Source organism: Truncatella angustata (genome assembly GCF_020726525.1).
Source record: "Truncatella angustata strain MPI-SDFR-AT-0073 chromosome Unknown BKA67scaffold_5, whole genome shotgun sequence".
Classification (NCBI taxonomy): Eukaryota; Fungi; Ascomycota; class Sordariomycetes; order Amphisphaeriales; family Sporocadaceae; genus Truncatella; species Truncatella angustata.
Window position 1 is genome coordinate 3,548,929 of NW_025763385.1, and position 22,251 is coordinate 3,571,179.

The 22,251-nt window shown below is 49.1% G+C and overlaps 8 protein-coding genes across 8 annotated transcripts; 6 read left to right on the plus strand and 2 right to left on the minus strand.

Annotated features, from left to right (window-relative positions):
- Positions 1 to 672: 672 nt before the first annotated feature.
- On the minus strand, positions 673 to 2,157 carry BKA67DRAFT_570522 (uncharacterized protein). Its single transcript, XM_046103166.1, has one exon. The coding sequence runs from the start codon at positions 1,952 to 1,954 to the stop codon at positions 788 to 790; it is 1,167 nt and encodes a 388-aa protein (XP_045957887.1). The 5' UTR covers positions 1,955 to 2,157; the 3' UTR covers positions 673 to 787.
- Positions 2,158 to 3,158: 1,001 nt separating this feature from the next.
- On the plus strand, positions 3,159 to 5,407 carry BKA67DRAFT_593346 (uncharacterized protein; the record flags this gene model as incomplete). The annotated part of the gene is made up of 3 exons (XM_046104937.1): positions 3,159 to 3,200; positions 3,257 to 5,146; positions 5,282 to 5,407. The coding sequence occupies 3 exons, from the start codon at positions 3,159 to 3,161 to the stop codon at positions 5,405 to 5,407; spliced, it is 2,058 nt and encodes a 685-aa protein (XP_045957888.1).
- Positions 5,408 to 8,941: 3,534 nt separating this feature from the next.
- Positions 8,942 to 9,637, plus strand: BKA67DRAFT_660187 (uncharacterized protein; the record flags this gene model as incomplete). Its single annotated transcript, XM_046107577.1, has 3 exons — positions 8,942 to 9,130; positions 9,186 to 9,428; positions 9,494 to 9,637. The coding sequence occupies 3 exons, from the start codon at positions 8,942 to 8,944 to the stop codon at positions 9,635 to 9,637; spliced, it is 576 nt and encodes a 191-aa protein (XP_045957889.1).
- A 1,699-nt stretch (positions 9,638 to 11,336) lies between these two features.
- BKA67DRAFT_326360 (uncharacterized protein) lies at positions 11,337 to 12,019 on the plus strand. Its single transcript, XM_046096211.1, has one exon. It carries the CDS (start codon positions 11,473 to 11,475, stop codon positions 11,692 to 11,694), a length of 222 nt encoding a protein of 73 aa, XP_045957890.1. The 5' UTR covers positions 11,337 to 11,472; the 3' UTR covers positions 11,695 to 12,019.
- A 523-nt stretch (positions 12,020 to 12,542) lies between these two features.
- BKA67DRAFT_570569 (uncharacterized protein) lies at positions 12,543 to 13,144 on the plus strand. The gene has a single exon (XM_046103167.1). It carries the CDS (start codon positions 12,584 to 12,586, stop codon positions 12,761 to 12,763), a length of 180 nt encoding a protein of 59 aa, XP_045957891.1. The 5' UTR covers positions 12,543 to 12,583; the 3' UTR covers positions 12,764 to 13,144.
- A 4,360-nt stretch (positions 13,145 to 17,504) lies between these two features.
- Positions 17,505 to 18,377, plus strand: BKA67DRAFT_692708 (uncharacterized protein; the record flags this gene model as incomplete). The annotated part of the gene is made up of 2 exons (XM_046109223.1): positions 17,505 to 17,640; positions 17,694 to 18,377. The coding sequence occupies 2 exons, from the start codon at positions 17,505 to 17,507 to the stop codon at positions 17,933 to 17,935; spliced, it is 378 nt and encodes a 125-aa protein (XP_045957892.1). The 3' UTR covers positions 17,936 to 18,377.
- Positions 17,753 to 18,380, minus strand: BKA67DRAFT_570580 (uncharacterized protein; the record flags this gene model as incomplete). Its single annotated transcript, XM_046103168.1, has 3 exons — positions 17,753 to 17,803; positions 17,828 to 18,303; positions 18,336 to 18,380. 2 exons carry the CDS (start codon positions 18,378 to 18,380, stop codon positions 18,049 to 18,051), a joined length of 300 nt encoding a protein of 99 aa, XP_045957893.1. The 3' UTR covers positions 17,753 to 17,803; positions 17,828 to 18,048.
- An 813-nt stretch (positions 18,381 to 19,193) lies between these two features.
- Positions 19,194 to 19,759, plus strand: BKA67DRAFT_570587 (uncharacterized protein; the record flags this gene model as incomplete). The annotated part of the gene is made up of 2 exons (XM_046103169.1): positions 19,194 to 19,581; positions 19,629 to 19,759. Coding segments are annotated over exons 1-2 (186 nt in total), but the record flags the coding sequence as incomplete, so codon positions are not given.
- Between the last annotated feature and the right edge of the window lie 2,492 nt (positions 19,760 to 22,251).

Genomic DNA, 22,251 nt, shown 5'->3' on the forward strand with positions numbered 1-22,251 from the left:
GATGGTACATGGTCGGCCATCGCCATAGCTTCCATAAGTGCAACGAGCTTCTGCTTACTCACAGCCATTGTTGGGTATACAATCTATAGTATATGGCTTTTGAAACCAATCAGAGCAGCTCAAGCCGCCCAGGCCGCTGAAGGCTGTAGCACGGCCGACACCGCGACTCACGGGAAAAGAGTGACGTGAAATATGATCAATCCTTCCGACAAAGCATCGCCTGGTAAATCAACTTTCGTGTTTCACGCATGGAGGAGTTACAAGGCGATCAGCATATGGATGACAAAAGCCAGCATGATCACACTGACCCATTACCCAAGAAATATAACCACTGGCTCAAACCGTAATTAAATTGCGCACAAGATTGTTAGGTACGGCAGGTGTCAGGGCGAAGACGTTGGCTTGGCGAAATGACACGGTTATTACTATCCTATGCACTACGTATGAAGTACAAGACAAGGACGAAGGAGAAAAGAGAGAACAGTTCATAACACCGAGACAATCTCGGTGTTTCATAATCGAAAATATAATTCCACCGGTTTCCATTCCATTCTATGATATTGGCTGTTCGTGATGTCTGCTAGTTCCATAGCACAACCTTAGATGTCCACGGAAGTTCCCAGGACAGATTGTGGCAACCGATAAAGTGTAGCATTGGAGTAAATATTGCATAAATTCGAGATTTCTGACCTAGTCTATATCAAGATGCTCGGCGCACCCATGCTTGCCGTATCAAGTCAGTTCAAGAAAGTGCAATCTCTGGAAAGTGTTCATTGCTATCTCTCCTTTATGATGATTCTATTGGAATCTCGTCCCATGAACATCGAGACACAGAATCGTCCTCAGAACTGTAATGTAGGAGTCTTCCTAGTTCCAAACATGCGGCTTCATTTTCCTTATCCAACTTCGTTACTTCTTGGATTCCGGCTAGCTCGAACGCATAGACAGCCTTGCAAGCACATGCACTTCCAAAGAATCTGAGTGCAATGAAGACAGCGTCCACCATGGAGATGAAGATCAACCCTGATAAAACAAGAGATCCAAATAGGATATGCAACACTGTGCCCACATACAATAGCCACACCCATAAACGACCGCGTTCTGTTCCTGTACTCCATTTCAACGTCCAATTGGCCTGAAGTTTAGAAAGCACCAACTCTCGTCTCACATCAAGGAATACCCATCGCAAGGTCGTTCCGTCTGCAATTACTTGCACCTTCCGATGAAGAGCAAAGACGCCAGCAAAATGAACAAGCACAGCAAGAGACACCCACAGTGCGGGCAGTCCTTCAAACCCAAGAGAAAATACAGTAACTGCCCAGATGCAGAGTTGGTAAGCCAGTATTGCAACATTAACCGCGGCACCTAGCGCCACAAGGTACTGGGCCAATAATATAAAACTTGTGGACCATACTGGCAAAGATAGTACTCTTTTGTCAGCGCCCACCCGCTTCTCTAAAGCTTCATCGTATTCAGTATTACGAAGGGATACGGCGGTTGGAGAACCGGCAGCCAGCAACATCGCTAGAATCGGGCGTCGGAGGCCTAGCAGGCCCTGTTCCACAGTAGATGGGCCTAGCTGGGAGAGAATAACTGGAAGAAGACCCAGGAGCACTGAAGCAGCAGCCATCTCCGATTTGCGGTACTCAGGAAATGATTCGAGGAGACATCGCACTGTTGAATATGGTCTCCACGTTGTTGCATGCAAATCCGCTTGGAACTGTGCTGAACAGTCTGTATCACCTGCTGCCGGTGTCCCCACCAACATATTTCGCAGCATATCATTCCAGCTAGGGAAGAAACGGTCCATTTGATGTGTAGTCCAAGTTCCTCGTTTGCCGTTCAGTGCCTGGTGGTCTAGAGAAATGGCCCAAACGGGCGAGATGAATATGACTATAAAAGCCAGCCGGGCCATTATGCGGTTAGGCAAGCCATTCAGAAGTAGATTTATCATTATGGGTTTCAACGCTGGTATCGTTCTCGACGGAAGAAAGGGTAGAAAATAAAACGAAAATCAAAATACGTGAAGAGAAGATGTCTCGATCATCTTTATAATTAGAACAGCGTTAATGCTTTTGTTGTGGGAAATACTGGAGCAAAACAGGCTGGCGATGGCTTGAAGCGCTTTAGCTCACTAAATCGCTGAATATCTATCTGGTGACCCATAATCAAGCAGCAGACAGCCGAAGTGGAACTCGTGAAGTGCGGAAGTCTCCATCGCCAGGGTGCCCAAGCCCCCTTGTGATCTGACTAAATTACTAGGTTTGCATAGAGCCACCGCGTAATCTACGGTGGGTCAGGAATTTCTCTGTCATATTCGAGCTAAAGCGTTCCTATAATAGATAAAACTAAACGGTAGAGCTTGGCTTTCATAAAGTCTTTAAGTGAAATCCGTGTTGGGTTGCTCGAGAAGATGCAAGTGTCGCATCGCTTGCATTGCTCAGGATAAGCAATAGCACACGGCACAGCAGCTAGCCTGGAGTAGAGCCATCCGTACTTCTACCAGTGATATCGTTTTGCGGGATTGCAAATTGTCTTTCACTAGGGTCATACTAAAGAACAGGTTATGTAAACATTAAAGTTTGAAGTGCGCGTCTGTATTTTTGTCGTCTCGTTTTCTTTCACAAACCGTAAAACAGTGCTTGGGAGGTCTTGCAAGGTACCAGAACCTAATTTGTGCTCCGAGCGCTCCATCAAAAGCGGGTATCTCGGGAAAGAAGCGTAGCTACTATATGCGAGGGCCTTTTCACTAAAGTGGAGACTCTTGGAAAGCCCGGATTAAGGTCTCCGTAGTTTTAGTGGCATTATCTTACGCGAACCCTTTTTAGGGCATATTACTTTGTTAGGAAGGCTTATCGTTGTTACATTGATTGCGTATTCTACTCGCTTGCCTGGCTAGAAAGTGCTTCGATCATAGGGATTGGGATCCAAGCGCTTCTGTAGACGGTAGACCAAGGTCGGGGGTTGAGATAAAGTATTTGCCGAAGACCGCGGCAATATCGTACTGTTCATATTCGATCAATGGCTTCGATCGCCGAGTCCAAACAAAAACCTCCGGCAACCAAGACAGGAGATCTGTTGTCCCAAATCAGCAGCATGCACTCGATGTCTTCCGCTTTTCCGACATTTGTTGTGTTGTTAGCTTGAGATTGGACAATATGCATATATGCCAGCTTGTAGTGCTTGAGTTCTTTGCCAAGGTGCGAGAATTGTGGCACCGGGTCCTTCATCCTCATTGCCTGGAACGTGTTCCAAGGACTTAACCGAAAACCCACGCAACAAGCTGTGTCCAAAGAATCTACGCCCATGGCGCGACTTTCTCGAGCAGCAGCGAACCACTCTAGGGGCCCTCTACGGCACCTTCCCGGTCTCTGATCGGCGTTTCGAATCTCGGGGCTTTTTGACGGGCCTCGGCCAGCGAATTGCCAAGCGACCGATATCTTGCGAAAAGACGCTCGAATATTTCCTGCACAACAGCGTCGAAGATCCAGTGCGAGAGATTTTCGATCAATTGCGGGATGTGGACCAAGTGCGGCACGAGTTTGGGATCGGTAACGGCATTGTCTTTGAGAACCACCCCAATGTGATCAGCGATGTTGCGGAGGAGGTTGTCGACCGGCAGGCCTCTTCGATACCGCCACAGACGCCCGATCAAGGGAAAGATCCGGGACGCATCCGGCCCGACCAGATATGCGTATACCGGTTTGACGACGAGCTCTCCACACGGCGTACCATGCTGTATGTGTCCGAATACAAGGCCCCGCACAAGCTGACCGCTCCACACCTGCGCGTCGGTCTGCATCCCATGAATATCTTCAAAGACGTGGTCAATCGGAAAACAATACCTACCGCGGCCGATCCCGACGGTCGATTCCAGTACCATGCCGAGAGGCTCACCGCTGCGGCCATCACACAGACCTACAACTACATGATCGAGGGAGGTCTCGAGTACGGGTTGCTGACTACCGGCGAGACCATTGTATTCCTGCGAGTAGACGGGCGAGAACCCGGCACACTCTTGTACCATCTAGCAGAGCCCGCTTTTGAGGTGGCAGCGCAATCGGGGGAACACCACGCTTGCACCGCAGTTGGCCAGTACCTGGCATTCAGCCTGATGGCTCTCGGCCCGCCAGGGAACCCACCCAATGTTCGATCGCAGGATGAGCGGCAGCGTGTGATCTTGGGGCTGAGGCGATGGGCAGAGGACTTTGAGACGACATTACGATCTATTCCCCGAGACGAGCGATACGCTCCGAGCGGCTCAAGCTACGGCTCGCTGTATGCGCCGACGACTTATGCAGGCATCAGCCGGTCACCGCGCGTGCCTCGAACAAGACCGAAACGTTGGGCTCAGGAAGAGGACCGTCCAGGTGTGCAGCCAAGATTTAGAGACCGGGACGACGAGTCTTCGTCGGATGAGTCCTTGCCTCCGATGCCGGACACGCCGACACCGTCTGAGCCGCGGTCGAGTAGTCAGAGCCAAGGCCCACGGCGCAGCCAGCGCATTCTGGGCCGAGCGCCGCGCGGGGAAGCTTCACAAGAGCGACAGTACTGCACACAGCGATGTCTTCTAGGACTGGTCAGAAGAGGTCGGCTTGACGCAAAGTGTCCCAACGTTCTCTTGCACCGGCAGGCTAACCTTGCAGCTGCTGATCATCTGATCGACCGTGACGAGTTCCTCCGGCTCCTATTTCAGCAGCTGCAGGAGTCTCTTGACCACGGGATCAGTCGTCTAGATGTAGGCGGATCTCGCGGCGTGCTGTTCAAAGTAAGTCTGATGGCCTACGGCTACACTTTCGTCGCCAAGGGCACGGTATCTGCTTTCATTCGCGACCTAGAACACGAAACAGCCATCTACAAACACCTCGAAGGACTTCAGGGGTCTCAGGTGCCGGTCTGCCTGGGCGCGATAGATCTTCGCGACATGGGCAGGATTTATTACTACGACCATCGGGTCTACATCGAATACCTGTTGCTTCTCTCGCATGGCAGTCCGATTGACGAAGCGGTTCGTGCTGGTGAGGTCAAACGTTGTCTGAGGGCGATACATCGGGCGTGCGTGGTGCATCGGGATGTGCGTCGTACCAATGTGCTACGCAATACCGACACAGGGGAGCTCATGCTGATTGACTTTGAGCGTTCTGTCGTCAAGGCAGGACGGAAGCCGCTGGGCAATATCGTGCCTAACAAGCGATCGTGGAATGGGCAAAGGAAGGGGCCTACGGCGTCAATGTACAGTCATGTTCCGGGAGACGCCAATTACGAAGAAGATGTACTGCAGGCAGGGGTCGAGTTCCCTGAGAAAGACGTCTTTGCAGTGCCCGCGGCATGTGCCTACAAGCCACGAAAGACGCATGTCGCTGCTGGCATGGCTGCTTCATTCAAAACTGTACCCACGTCTGGATGATACAGGAACATTTCATGTTTGAGTCAAAGCAGAGACGATGCATAACGTAGCATACGGTCCATCTGCAACATCAAAAGGCGGCGTCCACTGTGGTACTTGAGTGCCTAAATTGGCTAGGAGCGCCAGCTCTTGCCCATTAGTGACGTTCAACACCTGTTCTGGCATTGGGACGTGGGCCGGGTATGGAACGAGGTGACATCGACGCAGCTGCTCCAATGCGATCTAGCATTTTGCTAGCTCTTGGCTGATGAGACGATGCTCTCGGTGTTTGAGCAAGATTTTGTGGCTGAATTCCAGCTCAATGGCTCCCCTTTCACGATTTAACAGGGATAACATTTGGGTGCTGGTGGTTGCGTCGAAGGTGCAGATATGCGTCTTGTGCTTCTGTTGTCCCAGATCTAATGCAACGGCATCTTATACAGTATGATATGATGAAACTGAGGGTAAGTTTGTAGCGACATGAGCTCGAGGCAGAATTTGGACCCACCATGATTGAATACTGGACTACCACATCTGTGTTGGTCGGCACAACTTTGCACTTGAGCATGTGCAGAATGGCTACCAGACAGATTACGAGCGCGATCTTGACCTTGTTACAGAACAGTGTTTTCTTACCACAAGAGTCTCGAGTTTCATATGGCAATTTGCAACGTCCGTAAGCAATATTGGAAACCAGCAGACAGTGGACCGTGATCCAAACAATACAATACATCCCATTTTGAGTCTATGAGGTAGAAGGAAATCATGCAAGTTGTAAGAAGAAGCACCGTTAGGTGAGGATGATGTACATAGTACAAATTATAGCTCAGAAGTGTGAGCTTGATGTGCCTAAACCATGATTGAACAGCTCTAGCCTCCAAGCACTGAAGCCGGTTCGATGCTTGAACACTGATTCCAAGCCTGCAGACGGAAATTATTGCTTCACATTCCTGCGACTAATCAACACTTCTGTTAGCTGTAATACCTAGAGCTGAAAGATATTTTCAGTTTCCAAGTCAGCGAAATGCTCTCTGCATAGGCAGGTTCAAAATTGGTTTCCACTCTTCGCCTCTCTTCTAAATTTGAGCACAGACAGACCACTTTTGGTTCTTACCTGAAAGTAGTTTCTTGAGTAAAACCTATTCCAGACTCATTAAATCCAATTTACGTTCTAGAACAACATCGATCACTTATAGACGGAATATATCGAGAAAGAACCGTTCGACCTCATGAATCTCGGGTAGCCTTCAACTCCGATCCTGCTTCCAAGTCGTAGGAACTTGAGGCTGGCGGGCATTTGCGTCATGATTGTTTCGTCCGCACAAACCTTGTCTATTATCTGTCATCTCCGTCATCTCCGTCCTATACGTTATTCGTTGGTCCTATTCGTCATCTCTTGTTTGCTCGCCTGACTGACTTGGTACCCTTGCCATTGAAGTGGCTGGTATATTTGATGTGACCTATCAAGGGACTGTAATGGTGACGCCAAAAATCTGTTCCGGCATGTTTTCGTTTATGCCTCCAAACAGGTCAACCTAAAACTCGGAAATGCCATGGCATGGATCGATACTGGAATAGAGCGATGATATTCGTCCGGATCCCAATGTGGCTTGGATTTACTTCAATCGTGCAAGGCTAAGACACTGGCCGCACGAGTGGATACCAGCAGGAGGTAGTGGGCCGAATACTGGCAACACCTTGACAGTCTTCACAGTCTTGTGTCGACCGGTCTAATCCCGCCAAGGAAGCGAGAAGACAGGCTGGGAATGACGGCAATTGTCATAGATTCCGATGCCGACGCACTTATCATCAATCTGCCATTTTGCGCCCGTCACACCTGCTCGACACCCCTAATGCTCGTAGCTGGGGTCCCCCGACGCTCTCGTGTTCCTTCATGCTCTTACATTCCTTGATGCTTTACGTTCTTTGATGCTTTACGTTCCTTGATGCTCGTAAGTACCGACTTCTCCCTTTCCACACAAGAAATCGGCCATCCATATCGTTAGTATGTCAGTATATGAGGTGTCTCCCAGCTTAAGCTATAACGTGGGAATAGTCGGTGGTTGGCGGCTTGGTCGTCCATCCGTTGTTTGCTCTCATCGCCAGTTGTGACCCGACAGTCTGGTAAGCTAAGAGGAGGAATGCCAGGGCAGTCGAGCGTCTTTTATGCCAATCCAGAGCACTGCCTCGTAATAGTGGAGACCCCAGCGATATTTACATGGCTGCTCATGTCATTGGTGGCCATAACACACTGCTCCGCAATCTATTGATTGCAGTCCTTCTTATGTTATCCACGTACCATCACACGTGAGTCTAGTTCCCTGCGGGAGTCACTGGGGCGAACACGAGATCTGGTTGCATTATGTCCTTCTCCCCCGGCCCCCAGCTTTCCTCGACCGATTTTCTCGGTCAAGATAATGTACAGTATTGACAGCATCCATTCTCCCACGGCCCCAGGTTATCGGTCATGTCTATGCAATAAGCTGCCTCTTTATTTTTTTCTTTTTCTTTTTGTCTTTGTCCTTTTTCCATATGCAACCGGGCGTGCTCTTTATGAGGTACAAAATTCGTGTTCAGACTTGGCCTTGCCAAAGGTCGTGCCGATATCAAACTGGGCTAGCCAATTTTGAGCCCTGGTCAGAATAAAATAGCGGACTCATGGTGGGGCGGACATACCGTGTCTTGGCCCGCAAGCCAACCGCTTTCAGGGCTCAGGCAGGTCGCAACCCAACAAACACGTGGTTCTACTGTATGGCATGCTCCACTTACACTTCAATGCCTGCCTGCCTGCCTGCCTGCCTCTGGAGTGGGAATGGTAGTTTCGTCCCGTGGAAATCAGAACAGCCCAGCAGGATGCACTAGCTCGGAAGCCAAGTGGACCAAGCGGGCAAAAAGTGCTTAACTCCGCCATCTAATCAGAACACGGATCTCATTGCCCTTTCTGGGGCGGATGAGCTTGAGGAGGTTAGCCACGCATTTTATACTCACGTCTCACTGATTTAGAACTGTGTATTCAGGTGGATAATATCCTGCTCCTGAATGAATGAGGCAACTATTTGTCGTAGTGGGCTAGAAACGGCTTATGGTGCACGAAGCCATGCTCTTGCTGCGACAAACACACTTTCAGACTGAGAACAGCCAGTCTAGGCTTTTCCCAATTTCGAATTGTATTACCTGGTCCGGATAGCTCAAAACCATGACCCTTGTGGTGACCAAATCCTTGCCCATTACGTGGAGATCATTTTGTCACGTCTAGCAGCTGTGGGTACACTATTGACATTCTTGATGAACCACCTCCACAGCACATCCCATTGCGGACACAGGCCATAATTATAGAGTGTACACTTCAATACTCCGAGGCCAGTTCATGTTTGCTGAGCATCTACTTTGTTTCATAGCTGGCAGGACAATCTCAAATGTCTTTATAGATACTGTAGCCATTTCCAAATCGATTGCGGGAAACTCGTCATCTGTCTTGTTTACAGTCATTCATACTTGAACAGCATCACATAACCATCAAGGTGCCTAGGTCAGACTACGAACGGGACAACCAACATGCATACCAGGCCGCAGAAAATCAAGATTAGCAGAAGTGGCCCATCGCTTAAGCGTAAGGCCAAAGCCCTTGGCGAGAAGGCGAATGTTCTCAGTGTGCTCATGTACCACAACGCCATTGATAACCGGATGGAAATGGAGGTACATGTGCCTAAAGACCTGAAAAAGTTACCGGATTTCAATAAACTTGTTTGTATCCGTCCCTTCATATTTCATGGTCGAACGAGAATTCTGACATTTTCAGGTCCAAAGAGCCATCCGTGGTAAGGACCGAAAAGCTCAAGCTCACGCTCGGGCTCTTGCTACACCACAGCCAACAAGCCAAACTCGCTCACGTACTGCCGACAGCGGACCCAGCGAGGAGAGAGCTCAAGCCGTTCCGCTATCGATCTACGACATCATACCCGACGATGACGGAGACACTGTGTTCACGATCCATCTTCTGCTGCAGGCCGGCAAGCGCATCCGGGCCCCTCTTCAGGCTCAGGTAAGCACTCCCACAATCTAATCGGGGTAGAGCGATGGTCCAATCAACTGACCATAGCCCAACAGACGCTACAGGAAGCCCGGACAGCAGATACCAACGTTATTCACGCAGAAGAGAATCGAGCACGACGATTAGAGACGGGACAGATGATGATTTACTGTGTTACCAAGTCGGACAGAATAGCGCTTCGACACGGAAAGGCGAGATAAGACAACATAGTATAGGTCGGGCTGGACAGCCTCAATATCCGTCAGGGCGAGTCACGAAGCAGCCAGTGAGAGGCCGTGCACGGCCTCAAGCTTTGGAGACACATACATCGGCTGAGGGTCTCAGCGTGCACCGTGCTCAAGTGGGGAGACAATCTATGGCCAGTAAGGTCTTGCGGCTGTTGGCAGAGCTTGCAGGAAAGTCGCATAGAAACGTGCTAGAGAAAAGTCAACACGTTTGAGGGATGCATAGGATATCTAGGCCCGTATCCTGCAAAAAAAAAGATATACCCCCACGGACTTTGCATCCGACACCTCCTAGACCACTCTTGATCTGTTCCAGTCGATTTACTTGACTTTCTTTATGGCATCTTTCAGTTCCTCGAGTACTTCCTGAACCTTGTCCAACGCTGCAACAAGATATGCTAAACTTCCAACTGGCTCGTACGTCTCATCACCCACCGCGGAAGGAGAGCCTTCCTGGCTTCCACCAGACGAGGTTACCCTGTCGTCCTGGCTATTATCGTCAAAATAGGATCACTGTCCTCCGACGAAGAAGCGATAAACTTCCTCAAGCTATTTAGGCTATCCGAACCATCCGTCGAGGGTTCTGATAGCTCAGATTCCGTATTTCCATCGCCCTCACCGTTTCATCAGAGACTCGTTGTCACAGTTAGTATACGAAGTATAGCGAGCTATATTCAGGTTCACCTACCACCATAGTGATATGGTTCTGGTATTGGTGCTATGATCGAACCTGTTGCATTCGAGTTCTTCCTCGTATGATCATTGTTTTTACTTTAGTTCTCCTTGACCTGTACAGTATACAGCCTAGAGGACAAAAATGGAAAGGAAGGGTGACACAAGTGAGCATGTCACTGCAACAGACATGGTTAAAGTTGCCAATAAATTCTCAAGATTATGCTAGCGGGCAAAGCTTCAGGAGGAGTTGAGCTAATCAGCCTGGAGCAAGATACAAGTACCGTATTCAGGCTACATCCTGTTGTATAATACATGGTGTTTGATTTTGTTGTGGGCTTCAAAAGTGCATCAGGAATCATGAATTCTGTTTGTACTCGAAAACATACAGTGAGTAACGAAATCGGCTTCCGCTCATTGGGCAAAAATCAATATTCTCGAGAGCCATTTTTGGATCCTTTTCGAAAGTGACAGGTTTAATTCTAGCGCTTACTCAGATAGGCATTACTTGGTTGACATGAATTTGTCACATTGCTTTCCTGGAAACGTCTTGCAATTAAACATTCTTGTTCTCTATGTATGGAACAGGCCATTCAGATCGATAGTGTAGATTCTAAGACTTCAGCCAGTTCCCAGTCTTACGCTGTCCACACTATGGACACATACGGATCGTTACCCGACAAGTTAAGACCAATGTATTTATCATTCCACAATGCTCGATTCAGAAACGGCTCTCGCGAGAAACAAATTCTTGCTCTTAATGCGGAAGCCGATTTCGTTACTGACTGTAGCATGTAATAATGACTAGAGTATTGTACTCCTAGTCTAATGGAGTTGGAATCTCTCAGGTCCTTCGTACATATATTGCTTTCCTACAAGCTTCCGCCTTAGGACCTCGGAAATCCGTGTCATCTGCCGCCGGTTCTGGAGCTATGTGTCCGATATGCTTGTGACCCAATTTAGAACCTAGCTGTCTCTCTGACAAGCTTGAGCGGTACAATAATTGGAAGACATCCTGTGTTGGATGTCAAAACTGAGGGGCTTGAATGTCAAGCTTTGGAGTACGAGAACAAACCAGATCCTGTTTTGCATTCGAAAAGTAGCATAAGAAGACCATCTCGACTGCGCCCAATGCTGATATGAAATCCTATGCCAGTAAATCGAACGGTCTCTCGATCTACATGATGCTGAATAACATACTTGGTATCCTCAACTCGACATTGTCTCTCTTTTATCCCCTACTTGCCACATTCAAGGCACTAAAAACGTCGAACACGGAGGAACTAAGAGAATGGTTGATGTACTGGTCCATCCTTTCTACCGTGACGTTCATCGAGTCGCTTTCACATTCCGTCTTATAGCTGATTCCGGTATATGCATCGACGAGACTCGTCTTTATCCTTTACCTTCTCCTTCCCAAGGCGAGGGGCCATCGTCAGTTGTTTGAGTCATTTCTACGGCCCCTGCTCGATTCTCAAGAGAAGCCGATCGAGAGCATGCTTCGATTTGCCGATGATGGAGTCCAGAAAGTGGGGTGCTTGCAACAAGTTTGGAAGTTGTTAGCTACTCAGTGGCGCAACAAGCAGGCCGACAAGAGTGGATAATATGGACCAAGAAGCGACGTTACTATATGGTAGCCGCAGTCAGGGCTAACCTCATCACATTCTGATTTACGTAGAGTTCCACATGACGGTAGGAGTCCAAAACTGAGAGTACATGACACCTGCCATCTTTTTTTCCAGAATCGGACCGGCAGGTCCAGATGCAACTCTAGCCAAAACACGAAAGACCATAGCTCGGTCACATGAATCATATGAATCACATGACTCGATCCACCCAGACTCATCTATATAAGCTTGTCCTCGCCCAGATTGTCTTGAACTTTTCTTTCCTTTCTTCTTCACACTCGTGTCCATCTGGCAGTTAACCATGCCCTACCAGATGTAAAACTCTCTTCGCTGTGGCAGGCCAGCGTTACCAACCGCTTCCCCGGGACATAATCGCTGGGATGAACTCCGCTGTGGCAGGTCAGCGTTACCACACGCTTCCCCCGGACATAATCGCTGGGATGAACTTCTCGCTGTGGCAGGTCAGCGTTACCACCCGCTTCCCCCGGACATAATTGCTGGGATGAACTTCGCTGTGGCAGGCCAGCGTTACCAACCGCTTCCCCCGGACATAATTGCTGGGATGAACTTCGCTGTGGCAGGTCAGCGTTACCACCCGCTTCCCCCGGACATAATCGCTGGGATGAACTCCGCTGTGGCAGGTCAGCGTTACCACCCGCTTCCCCCGGACATAATCGCTGGGATGAGGTCGGCGAAGACGGATTCTGCAACCTGTACGCGGTGCCGGCTACGAACCTGCTCCAAACGGAGTAGAGCCGATGCAGAGACGCAATTCCTGGATCTTGGTCTATGGCCTACATAGAATATCTACATAGTGCATACAATTGAAATGTCTATACATAATCTGCCTTTCGCAAGCTCCACGTGTTTTTGTTCAACCTCAGTCTGTAGAACTCAACTGGGTGCCGCATGTGGTTGGCCAGATCGATAGCCGTAACATTTGTGCTCCTTCAGTAATGCGAGCAATTACATGTCGTTGTGACTATATGCGCCCGCGTCCGCTTCGTTGGTTTCATACTTTTCGTTCGTTCGACAGGAGATGGCTTCTGGGGGTTGGGTGACATCGTTTCGGACGGCCATTGAGAGCCAGCTTTGGTTTCAACAATGGCAAGCAGTAGTCAGCATTGAGCCCAATCAATGGCGGATCGGATCTGGAAACCGGTATTTCAGATTCTGCTTTTGTTCATGACAGCTTCCAAGCACGTCCAGTTATCGACAGCATCGAGAGGGAGAAGGCATTGTTCGGACCGTTGCTGCTGTGTAGTGGTGAAAAGTGGTCATGCGATTGCGCGCATTTGACGCGACCGACAAGTCGCTAAGGTTAACACCATTCCCCAATTTGGTGGTGCTGAAAATGGACAGGCTCCAAGCGGCTCAAAATGACATGGGTTCGATAACCGGGACAGATTAAAGAGCGGACCGATGGCCAGGCCCGCAAAACTTTTCAGGCCAGCAAGCACAACTAACCAAAACGTAGTACTGCTATGCAGTTTCTGGAAAGTCAATTCTGACACATGGAAGTTGGGACCGGATAGTTTTGCGCTGGCGGGGTCAGAAGTGGTCAGTGTGGATTCATACCCCAAATGAGAACCTATTGTGGATGGCCACTTTCGAGCTAGTCCATTCCCATTTCGACTGGTGAGTAAGCGCATCGGTCGGATTGTTGATGACAGCCACGACTATTTTTATTTTCGAAGCCCTTGCAGCGGTCTAATAATTCATCAGAAAGTGGACCAGAGGTTATCAACGCAGCGTGGCTATGTCCGGGGCTGAATTGGAGCCATTGATTACAGAAGGTGCAGGGACAATGAGCTTCTCAGTTCTTCGTCACATTCACGTAGGTTAACTCATTACAACTCGATGAGTCTCTACTTCCCGCCCCCTTCTTCTCTCAGATTTTATAATCGTTTACCATCAATATATGAGCAACGGCGCTAGATGACAATCAAGCCCTTTCACACCGTACATGTACTTTCCACCAAGCCATTTCATTTGTTTCTTCGGCGGTCATGAACCTTCTTGCAGACGAAATCTTACTCCTGATCATTGGTGAACTGGCACACCACGAGGTCTTATCATGTCGGCGGGTCTGCAGGAAGCTCATGCGCGTCTGCAATTACTTTTCCTTCAAGTACCTCAACGTAGGACCTAACTATCTCGCATTCGGCCAAGAAACAATGTGGGAGCGATTTCTGATGCACGCCGCACCGTTGGCGACCTTGTTGGACAGATACCAGAGCCTGGGCCATGTACAGATATCCCAGTCGTATGCCCACCATCCTGAAGACAAGCCTGACGGCAGAAATTCAATGAACGGTGCAATCAGATGTTCCTGTCTATAGTCAACGGGCTTGCATTATCTCGAACTAAGATTCGGGAGATGACACTCAAGGATATCAACCCACTTTATCATTATTCAAGTGACCATGGGTTCGCCAACAGGTTCGCCAATGCTCTGCTAAGAACACAGCACTCATCTACAAGGCGGCATTTCAGGAGCTAAAGGTTCTTAATATGACACTCGCATCAATGCTTGAGAATCTCGGATGCATTGCGGCTTTGCTACAAACTATGTTTCTGGTCATTGCGATGATGACGACCAAATCCTTGCCCACCACGCGGGGATCATTTTTGTACGTCAAGCAGCTGTACGGTACACTATTGAACTGCTTGATGGACTACCTTCTGCGTCCCACCCCAGTCCGCGTACACGCGGCAATTATGGAGTGTACACTTCCGTAATCTGAGGCCATCCGACCAGTTTAGTGATCGATCTGGCCCCATGAGCTAGACTGCATGTCTGCGAGACTTGATCTAACGGCCACACCGGACAGCTATCTGCGTAGGGGCAATTCATCCACTTTTAAGTGAACACAAAGCAGTTGCTCGTACCAAACCGTTCTCCGCTACCAACCAACTTTTGTTCCATATTCGCTGCGTGGTACATATTTGGCCATGACCTTGAGGGTGCTGGACTGTACAGTACTGTACATGTATCACTTTTTGGTCCTTTGGACGAACGGTGCAGTACAGCAAAGCATCCAGTGGTCAAATGAGTACAGTATGCTGGTACTGTACTGCAAGCAACAACTTAGGTGCGCTCTTCTTGGTTGTGCTGGTAGCCTGATGGGTTCATGGAAAAGTGTCCTTGAAGTATTTCGTAGAGAAACATTTTCCATCTTACGTTCTGTCTTTCCTCCTTCCGTTATCGTCTTCACCATCGATGCGCATCCCCATGTCTAACTTTCCACAAAGTCAGGACCTCCTGACTTGGTCGCCACACGATGCGGTCTCATTGACTACACTGACATCATTGGCAAGTCAATGTTCTACGATGAGTATGTCTCTTTACTCTTGTAACAAGTTGTTACATCGTTGACAGTTATGCAGCACCGAGATAGCTATCAGACCTCTGCTCCGAAAGGTCAAAAGGATGTCGTTCAAGACCAGGAACCAAACGAAACTTCTGAAGAGAAATATTAAAGAGTGAGTGCTCCTCTGTCTTTTCTCAACAACCGAGTAGTAGCAACTGAATAAACGTTCCTGTTTTCCACAGGACCAGAGCATTGTACGTATGATATGTGCCGAGAACTAGCATCAGTCGGCATTGGCTAAGATTATAACGATACCTACCCACCAGAGGGGACAAGATTGTCGAATCGTGAGTCTGTGACCAGAAATTTCTGCTTCAACTCTAGACAACTACTAATGCGAAAGAGAAAAAAGTTTTGAGAAGGCTGCTATACAGCTCTCACTGGGGAGAGCAGAGCGATCCTTCCTACTAGCCTGGAGAATGTCTCACCAAGGCACTAGATTTCAATAAATTCAGTATGACAGCGATGATTTGACACAATACGCAAATCCTGGTGCACTGGATTATCTGTGAACCGATGGATGAAGCTGACTCTAAGGTCGCACCCGATCCCACGCTGACCGCGGCTTCGGATAGTCTCGATTTCCGGGTTGACTTGACCATGAGACCGAGCCAGGCAGGCCCAGCCTGTAAGGTGCTATCGTAGGTACATACGAAAGTATAAAAGCTGAGCCAGTCCCATTCTGACAAACCCAAGTTCCTCCTCCTCCACAAACCATTCTCTTCTTTTCCCCAAACAATTAATCTGCCATGTCTACGTCTAGTGATATTAGCGAGCTTCTCAGGCCTGTTCTTCGCCCCATGGCTGAGGGACAGCTTCAAGCATTGACATGCGAACAGCATGAGGTTATGTATAAGTGACCATGCAGACGCTGCGGTTTTCGCATCGCATGTTGCAGCCTATTACAAGACAAGGCCGACAGAAGTCGTGGAGCATCTGAGGGTGGCGGTCTTGAAAGTGCTTGAAAGCATCTTTGATGAGATTGCACAAGGCCTTCGACCAAAGAATACAACTTTATATGAGGGACAGTGTGGCTCTTGTCGGAGAGAATTTACGAACCCCGATCTCCACATATATCAGGCATGTGGTTGCGTAAGTCGATACTGTCCGTATTTGACGCCTTGACTGATCGTCAGCCAGCTTGTATGCTCGCGATGCGCCTCTCTTCCGGGCAATAGACCCTGCATCACAGGTAGCCATTATAGATTCGGACGGCAGCAAGTTTTGTCAGTTTATGGTCTGGATGAACCCTGCCAGATCTGCTGAGACCCACTCGAGAAGCCAGCCAGACCTCGATGTTGTAGTGAGTTTCCCATAACGCTACTTCTGGACGCAAGTCTCTTGCGCAAGGCCAGGCCACATATTTTGCAATGCATGTCTGGAAGCAGCCAGAATAGGCGAGAATTTGAAATGTCCTATGTGTCGAAGCAAATGCTGCGAGCGATCACGGTGCAAGGATAGTTGTCTTCAGGCCTTCCTACCTGTTAAGTTAAAGCATTCGGCATAGATGAACGATGGACATAAGTCTGAGCGCAGTCCAATCTTGGTCGAGCACTTTTATCTTCAGATCTATTTGAATCAATGCGGCTCGCCGGACGTGACCATGTAAGGTGTCTCTACCCTGCTGAAGAACTGGGTGGGACACAGTCTTTGGTAGTATAGTCCAACCAGAAACAAAATCAGCACTGCTGTAAATCTATATTGCAAATATATATATCGAAAGTCGCCTCTGACTTCAGCAGGTAAAATATGATCGAAACGGATGTCGTGTAGCTTTATTTAAAAGTTGGTATACTAGTCACTAGGAACCGTTTCGGCATCTAGCGAGTCGTCCCTCACTGTCGTCCATCTTGTCGTCTGTCTAACGTAATATTTTCCTCGATCGGTTTGGCTTCATTTGGGGTATATTTCATCAATTTCTTTGAGTCGACAATTGAATCAATGGACTTATCAAAGAGCAGGACATCGTGGAGTGTCACTGCCCCTTCATTCCAGACATCGCCATTGCCAAAATATTCGGTAACGGTTCATTCAATACACATAGTGACACTCTTCCTGGTGGAGAATAAAATCAAAACTCCATGGAGCACGATCAGCGTCGCCGGTTGGATTTTAACGAACAACTGGGGAGCTAGTGGCCTTGTCATGCAGGCACATGCAGGCACAGTAATGGATAGGCATACACGTAGCCAGCTGGGGCAGCTGCACACAATCGACCCAACCACTTTAGGGATTGGTGCACTCAATTGGGCCATTGCTGGCGAGGCACTACATGACGCCCTGGTCGACAATCGGAACCGAAACCGTACCAACAACAGCGTCTGCACGAGCACAAATCCCATCCAACACCATTGACAGTGGCCCCGTCGGGGCCTGCAGGTCGCAGTCTCCTGATGCGGGGTTGTTTGACCGACGACTGTGCGCCTTCAGCCGCCCGAGGCTCCCGACGTGTCCTAGACGACAACGACGACAACGACAACGACAACGACAACGACAACGACAACGACAACGACATGACCTGCCCGATTGGACGGCGCGAACCACCGAAGCCAGTATTGGTATTATTCACTCAGAGCCATCGCATACGAGACGACTCCTGATCGCGAATTGGGAGCAACACAGAGAGGCTACAGAGCCGGGCAGGCACCCTCGACCCGAAAGCCGGCACGGTGGCTTGCATCGCCTCTGTTGATACTGAAGCCTAAATGGCTCTTTATATGCTAGACGAGCGACATACCGGCGGTTCGCATGGGCCGAGGTGACGACTATGTGTTCCACGCAGGCAGCATGTGCGGGCACAACATCGTCGTAGTGACGCTATCGGCAGGCCAGGACTATGGGACAGGATCGGCGGCTGCGCTTCCCTAATCGCTGGTTTGGGCTGCCTGACCTGTCGCGAAGGCCGGCGCGCGACATCAGGCTGGGGGACGTGCTGGTCGGTCTTCCGGAGCGACAGTCCATTTCCGGCCTGACGAGAAGCAGACACGACTCGTTCCCGACCGATTGTACAGAAATGGTGGGCGACCCCCCGAGGTTTCGCGTCATGACTGGACATGATTCAGGATCAGCCTGTTTCTAGCATGTTCAGGCAGCCTGAGATGCCAATTCTGGGCCCGCTCTCTCCACAGCCTGGATGTCGATGTTCGTCTGGAACTGTCGATAAGCAGTAGACCGGGTACGAATGTGCTCCTCTACCGAATGCGTCCCTCGATCGACTTCATGCTTCAAGTCATAACGTTACAATACTGTCTGTACAGTGACAATACCGTACCGAAAGACGACACATTCAGTCGCAGGCAGGATCCAGAGATAGGCACCAAGATGGGCAGCAGGAGCAGAAGCAGGCAGATACACCGTATACACTGATATGGTTGATCCTGCGCAGGACTCACTGATACAGTAGCAGATCACACATCAGTCTTGTCATGGTCACAGACACGGAAACGTTACGAAGTGAGCATGACAAACTCGACAAACTAGATAAGGATGTATGGCAACGACACAAGATGAGGCTGTGCATATTCTGGGTACTGCAAGTTCTGTAGTGGAATCTCTGTAGTGACATGTCTGTAGTGGAGGGCGGTACATATTTGGCCACGGCTTTGGATGGGGTACTGTGCTGCATCCCTTTTTGGTCCTTAGACGAAATGGTGCAGTGCCGTACAGTATAGTAACATCCGGTGGTCTAATGAGTATGCTGGTAGGCAACCACTTGGATGGGTTCTTCCTGGTTATGCTGGTACTGTACAGTAGGATGATGGGTAATGGAAGCGTGTCCTTGGGGGCTTTGGTAGAGAACAGCCGACAGAAGTGGTGGAGCATTTGAGGCTGGCGATCTTGATTCGCAACCAGTTGTGCACCCTCGAATGTCAATTGTCCAGATAGCGTTACGTTACAGTATAGGATGACGTGTGTGTGTCAGCACACTTCAATGAGGCTGGCTGTTTCTAGTTGTTGGTACAAAGCACTTTGGGTTGTGCACTGAAATTGGCCATCAAAGCCAATACTAGCGTGGGAAGTGAAAGAGCCGCTTGCTGTTCTGGTCGACACTGGAGCGGGACCCAAACCGAACCCTTGTCCGAATAGAAGCCCAAATTGATCCTAGGACATCCATGCCATCAGAATTTGACTGCGGTCAGTATTCATCCATTCGCAGTCTACTCGATTGTCCAGATTCTGCTACGTTACAGGATGACGTATGTGAGTCCTTTCATGTGGCTGAGACTGAAGCCGCTTCTGCAAATCGGTGCCATTCATTCGTTGACGACATGCGCTCACGACAGAGCGAAAAAGAAACAAGACAGGAAATGGCCTCGTGGACGAAGGCTGCCGATGAGGGTCACGAAATGGCTACGTCCTTTTTCAGCACAATGGGCCTCATCGCGGCGGGCTTCTTCACTTCAGGACCTCCCAGCTGGGGACTGGTGCTGGTGTCCAGACCAGTCCATGGTCAAGCTCCAGGTTCCACTTTGTCTCGATCACGAACGTGCTGTTTCCGCACCCTCTGGCCAGATGCAGGATTGATCACCTCACTAAAAGTAGCCCGGCATGGCATGAGGCCTGTTTCTGGGCCTACTTTTCTCGTGCTGTACTCACGAGACCACTGTTCTTAAACTAACAATGAGGGACTTGCTAGCTACAGGACAAGAGGTGCTCGCAGCGTATATGGAAATGAAGAAAATATGTTCACTAACCCTGATTTCAAGGTCTTTCGGATACGAAATTCTAATATCAAGCGATTTTATTACTGACTATGAGCTATCTAAGAATAACCACAATAGTCGGCTTTGCACTGGTTGAAACAATTTCTGCAGTTGCGCACTCAGGACTTATTATAACCAAGTCTGATTAGTACTAAGTCTGGTAACATCTTTTCGCCTCTGAATAATATCCGGAAGCAATGGTGGTGGCAGGGCAGATGGAGACGGCGGTCTCGAGTCTTCTGAGCATGGCAGTTCTGAGGGTTCCTGGATCATAATTGATGGCAGTAGTTTTGACGGTCCACCTTTATCAGCTGCATGGAGTTTATAGTTTTCGAGATACGGTACAAATCCATTTTTGGTTCAATGATCGCTGAACGGTACATTTCTGGAGACTTTCACTGAGCTCGAAGACAATCGAATACGACCCATAGCGCCAGAGCTCGATCACAATGTCCTGAGCTATTGGTGGATTGAATCTGTTGTCTACAGCAAGAGTAATGATACCTTGCGTAATTGACGGTTGGAGTACAGACAAGATCAAACCCGGCTTCCTCCTTTTGTCTCTCTCTTTTCTTCTCTCAGCACAGACGACCCATTTCTGGCTCTGACCTGTACGTATACCCTAAGTACTCTTTTGGACCGTATCAGTTCTGATTCCAAGAGCGTGAGCTTTAACCAGGCTCTTTCGCACTTATTGATACGCAGACAACTACACATCAATTGTACGTCATCGAAGATAGATTTTGGGCACCGAATATATGCGTTCAGGGCCGAAAAGGGCATATTCTCAAATTCCATTGTACGACAGAGGTTCAAAAGTGTACTTCCGAGTGGGAGCCAGAACTGGACTGTCCGTGCTCAAAGAGAAGAGAATAGAGAGAAAGATAGGAAGCCGATTTTGATTCTGTCTGTATAGTGTGAGAAGTTTCCATTTTGTTATTTTGGGACGTCCAGAGACGGATATTGCCATCCAGGTCCGTAATTCCCTTGAGCTGTGCCCACTGGTTCTCCTGGATAGAAAAGAATGTTACAGACAAGGTCAAAACAGGCTTCCTCCTTTTGTCTCTCTCTTTTCTTCTCTAAGCACAGACGATCCATTTCTGGCTCTGACCTGTACGTATACCCTAAGTACACTTTTGGACCATATCGATTCTGATTCCAAGAGCGTGAGCTTTTACCGTGCTCTTTCGTACTTATTGATACACCCACTACTACACATCAATTGTACGTTATCGAATATTCATTTTGGGCACTGAATATATGCGTTCAAGGCCGAAAAGGGCATATTTTCAAGTTGCATGGTACGACAGAGGTTCCAAAGTGTACTTCCGAGTGGGAGCCAGAACTGGACTATCCGTGCTCAAAGAGAAGAGAAGAGAGAGAATGAGAGGAAGCCGATTCTGATTCTGTCAGCAGGAGGTAGTGGGCCGAATTGATTGATTGATTGTATTTAACGTGGGGACCGTCCCTTACTAGGGCAAACCACGCCTCCCAGAGCCATACATCGCAGGGTTTTGGAGGTATCAGTATCTACATACATTCCAGCCTGCGCACGTGCCAGTCCACGCTATTGCAGGACCTGAGTGAGAACACTCACTCAGTCCGTCAATTCAAACGGCCCTTCATCTCGGGCATGTCCTTGTGAAAAAGTTACTCCTCTCTACAAAACGCGCCCACTGCGCACTCTTCTCCCCCAAATATTGTGTATAAGCCGCCCTTGGCGTGTGCCTCGGGAGCAGTCGGTGTCCTTGCAATTTCCTACAGAAGAAAATATGCTCTGGTGTCTTTCTCTCTCCGCAACTGCAGTGGTTATTGGAGTCCGTATGCCCGAATCGTTCATGATATGCTGCAAAGTCGCCGTGGCCAGATCTTGCCGCCAGGAGCCTGTGCAGCGTAGCCCTTTTGAATGAGACGAGGTTCTTTGACACCGCCGCATATGAATGCACATCTTCATATCTGGCTTCGTCTTGCGCCGCCCACCAGCGGGCAAAATCGTCTTTTCTCTTTCCTTTGAGATGTCGCCGTACCCATGCAACCGTAGGCAGACTGTCTATCCTCGTCTCGAGCATTGCGCCTTCCTTGGCAAGTTTATCAGCAGCTTCGTTTCCTTCGATGTCTTGATGTCCCGGGATCCACTTGACCGTCACCCCAGGACTGTGCCCTGATGCAAGCTCCTGGAAACGTAGAAAGATGGCTTGCGACGATTCCGGTGG

What these genes read in the sequence shown, in the direction of transcription:
- BKA67DRAFT_570522 (XM_046103166.1), bottom strand. Translation starts at nt 1,954, where the DNA reads ATGATAAATCTACTTCTGAATGGCTTGCCTAACCGCATAATGGCCCGG.
- BKA67DRAFT_326360 (XM_046096211.1), top strand. Translation starts at nt 11,473, where the DNA reads ATGAAATCCTATGCCAGTAAATCGAACGGTCTCTCGATCTACATGATG.
- BKA67DRAFT_570569 (XM_046103167.1), top strand. Translation starts at nt 12,584, where the DNA reads ATGAACTCCGCTGTGGCAGGTCAGCGTTACCACCCGCTTCCCCCGGAC.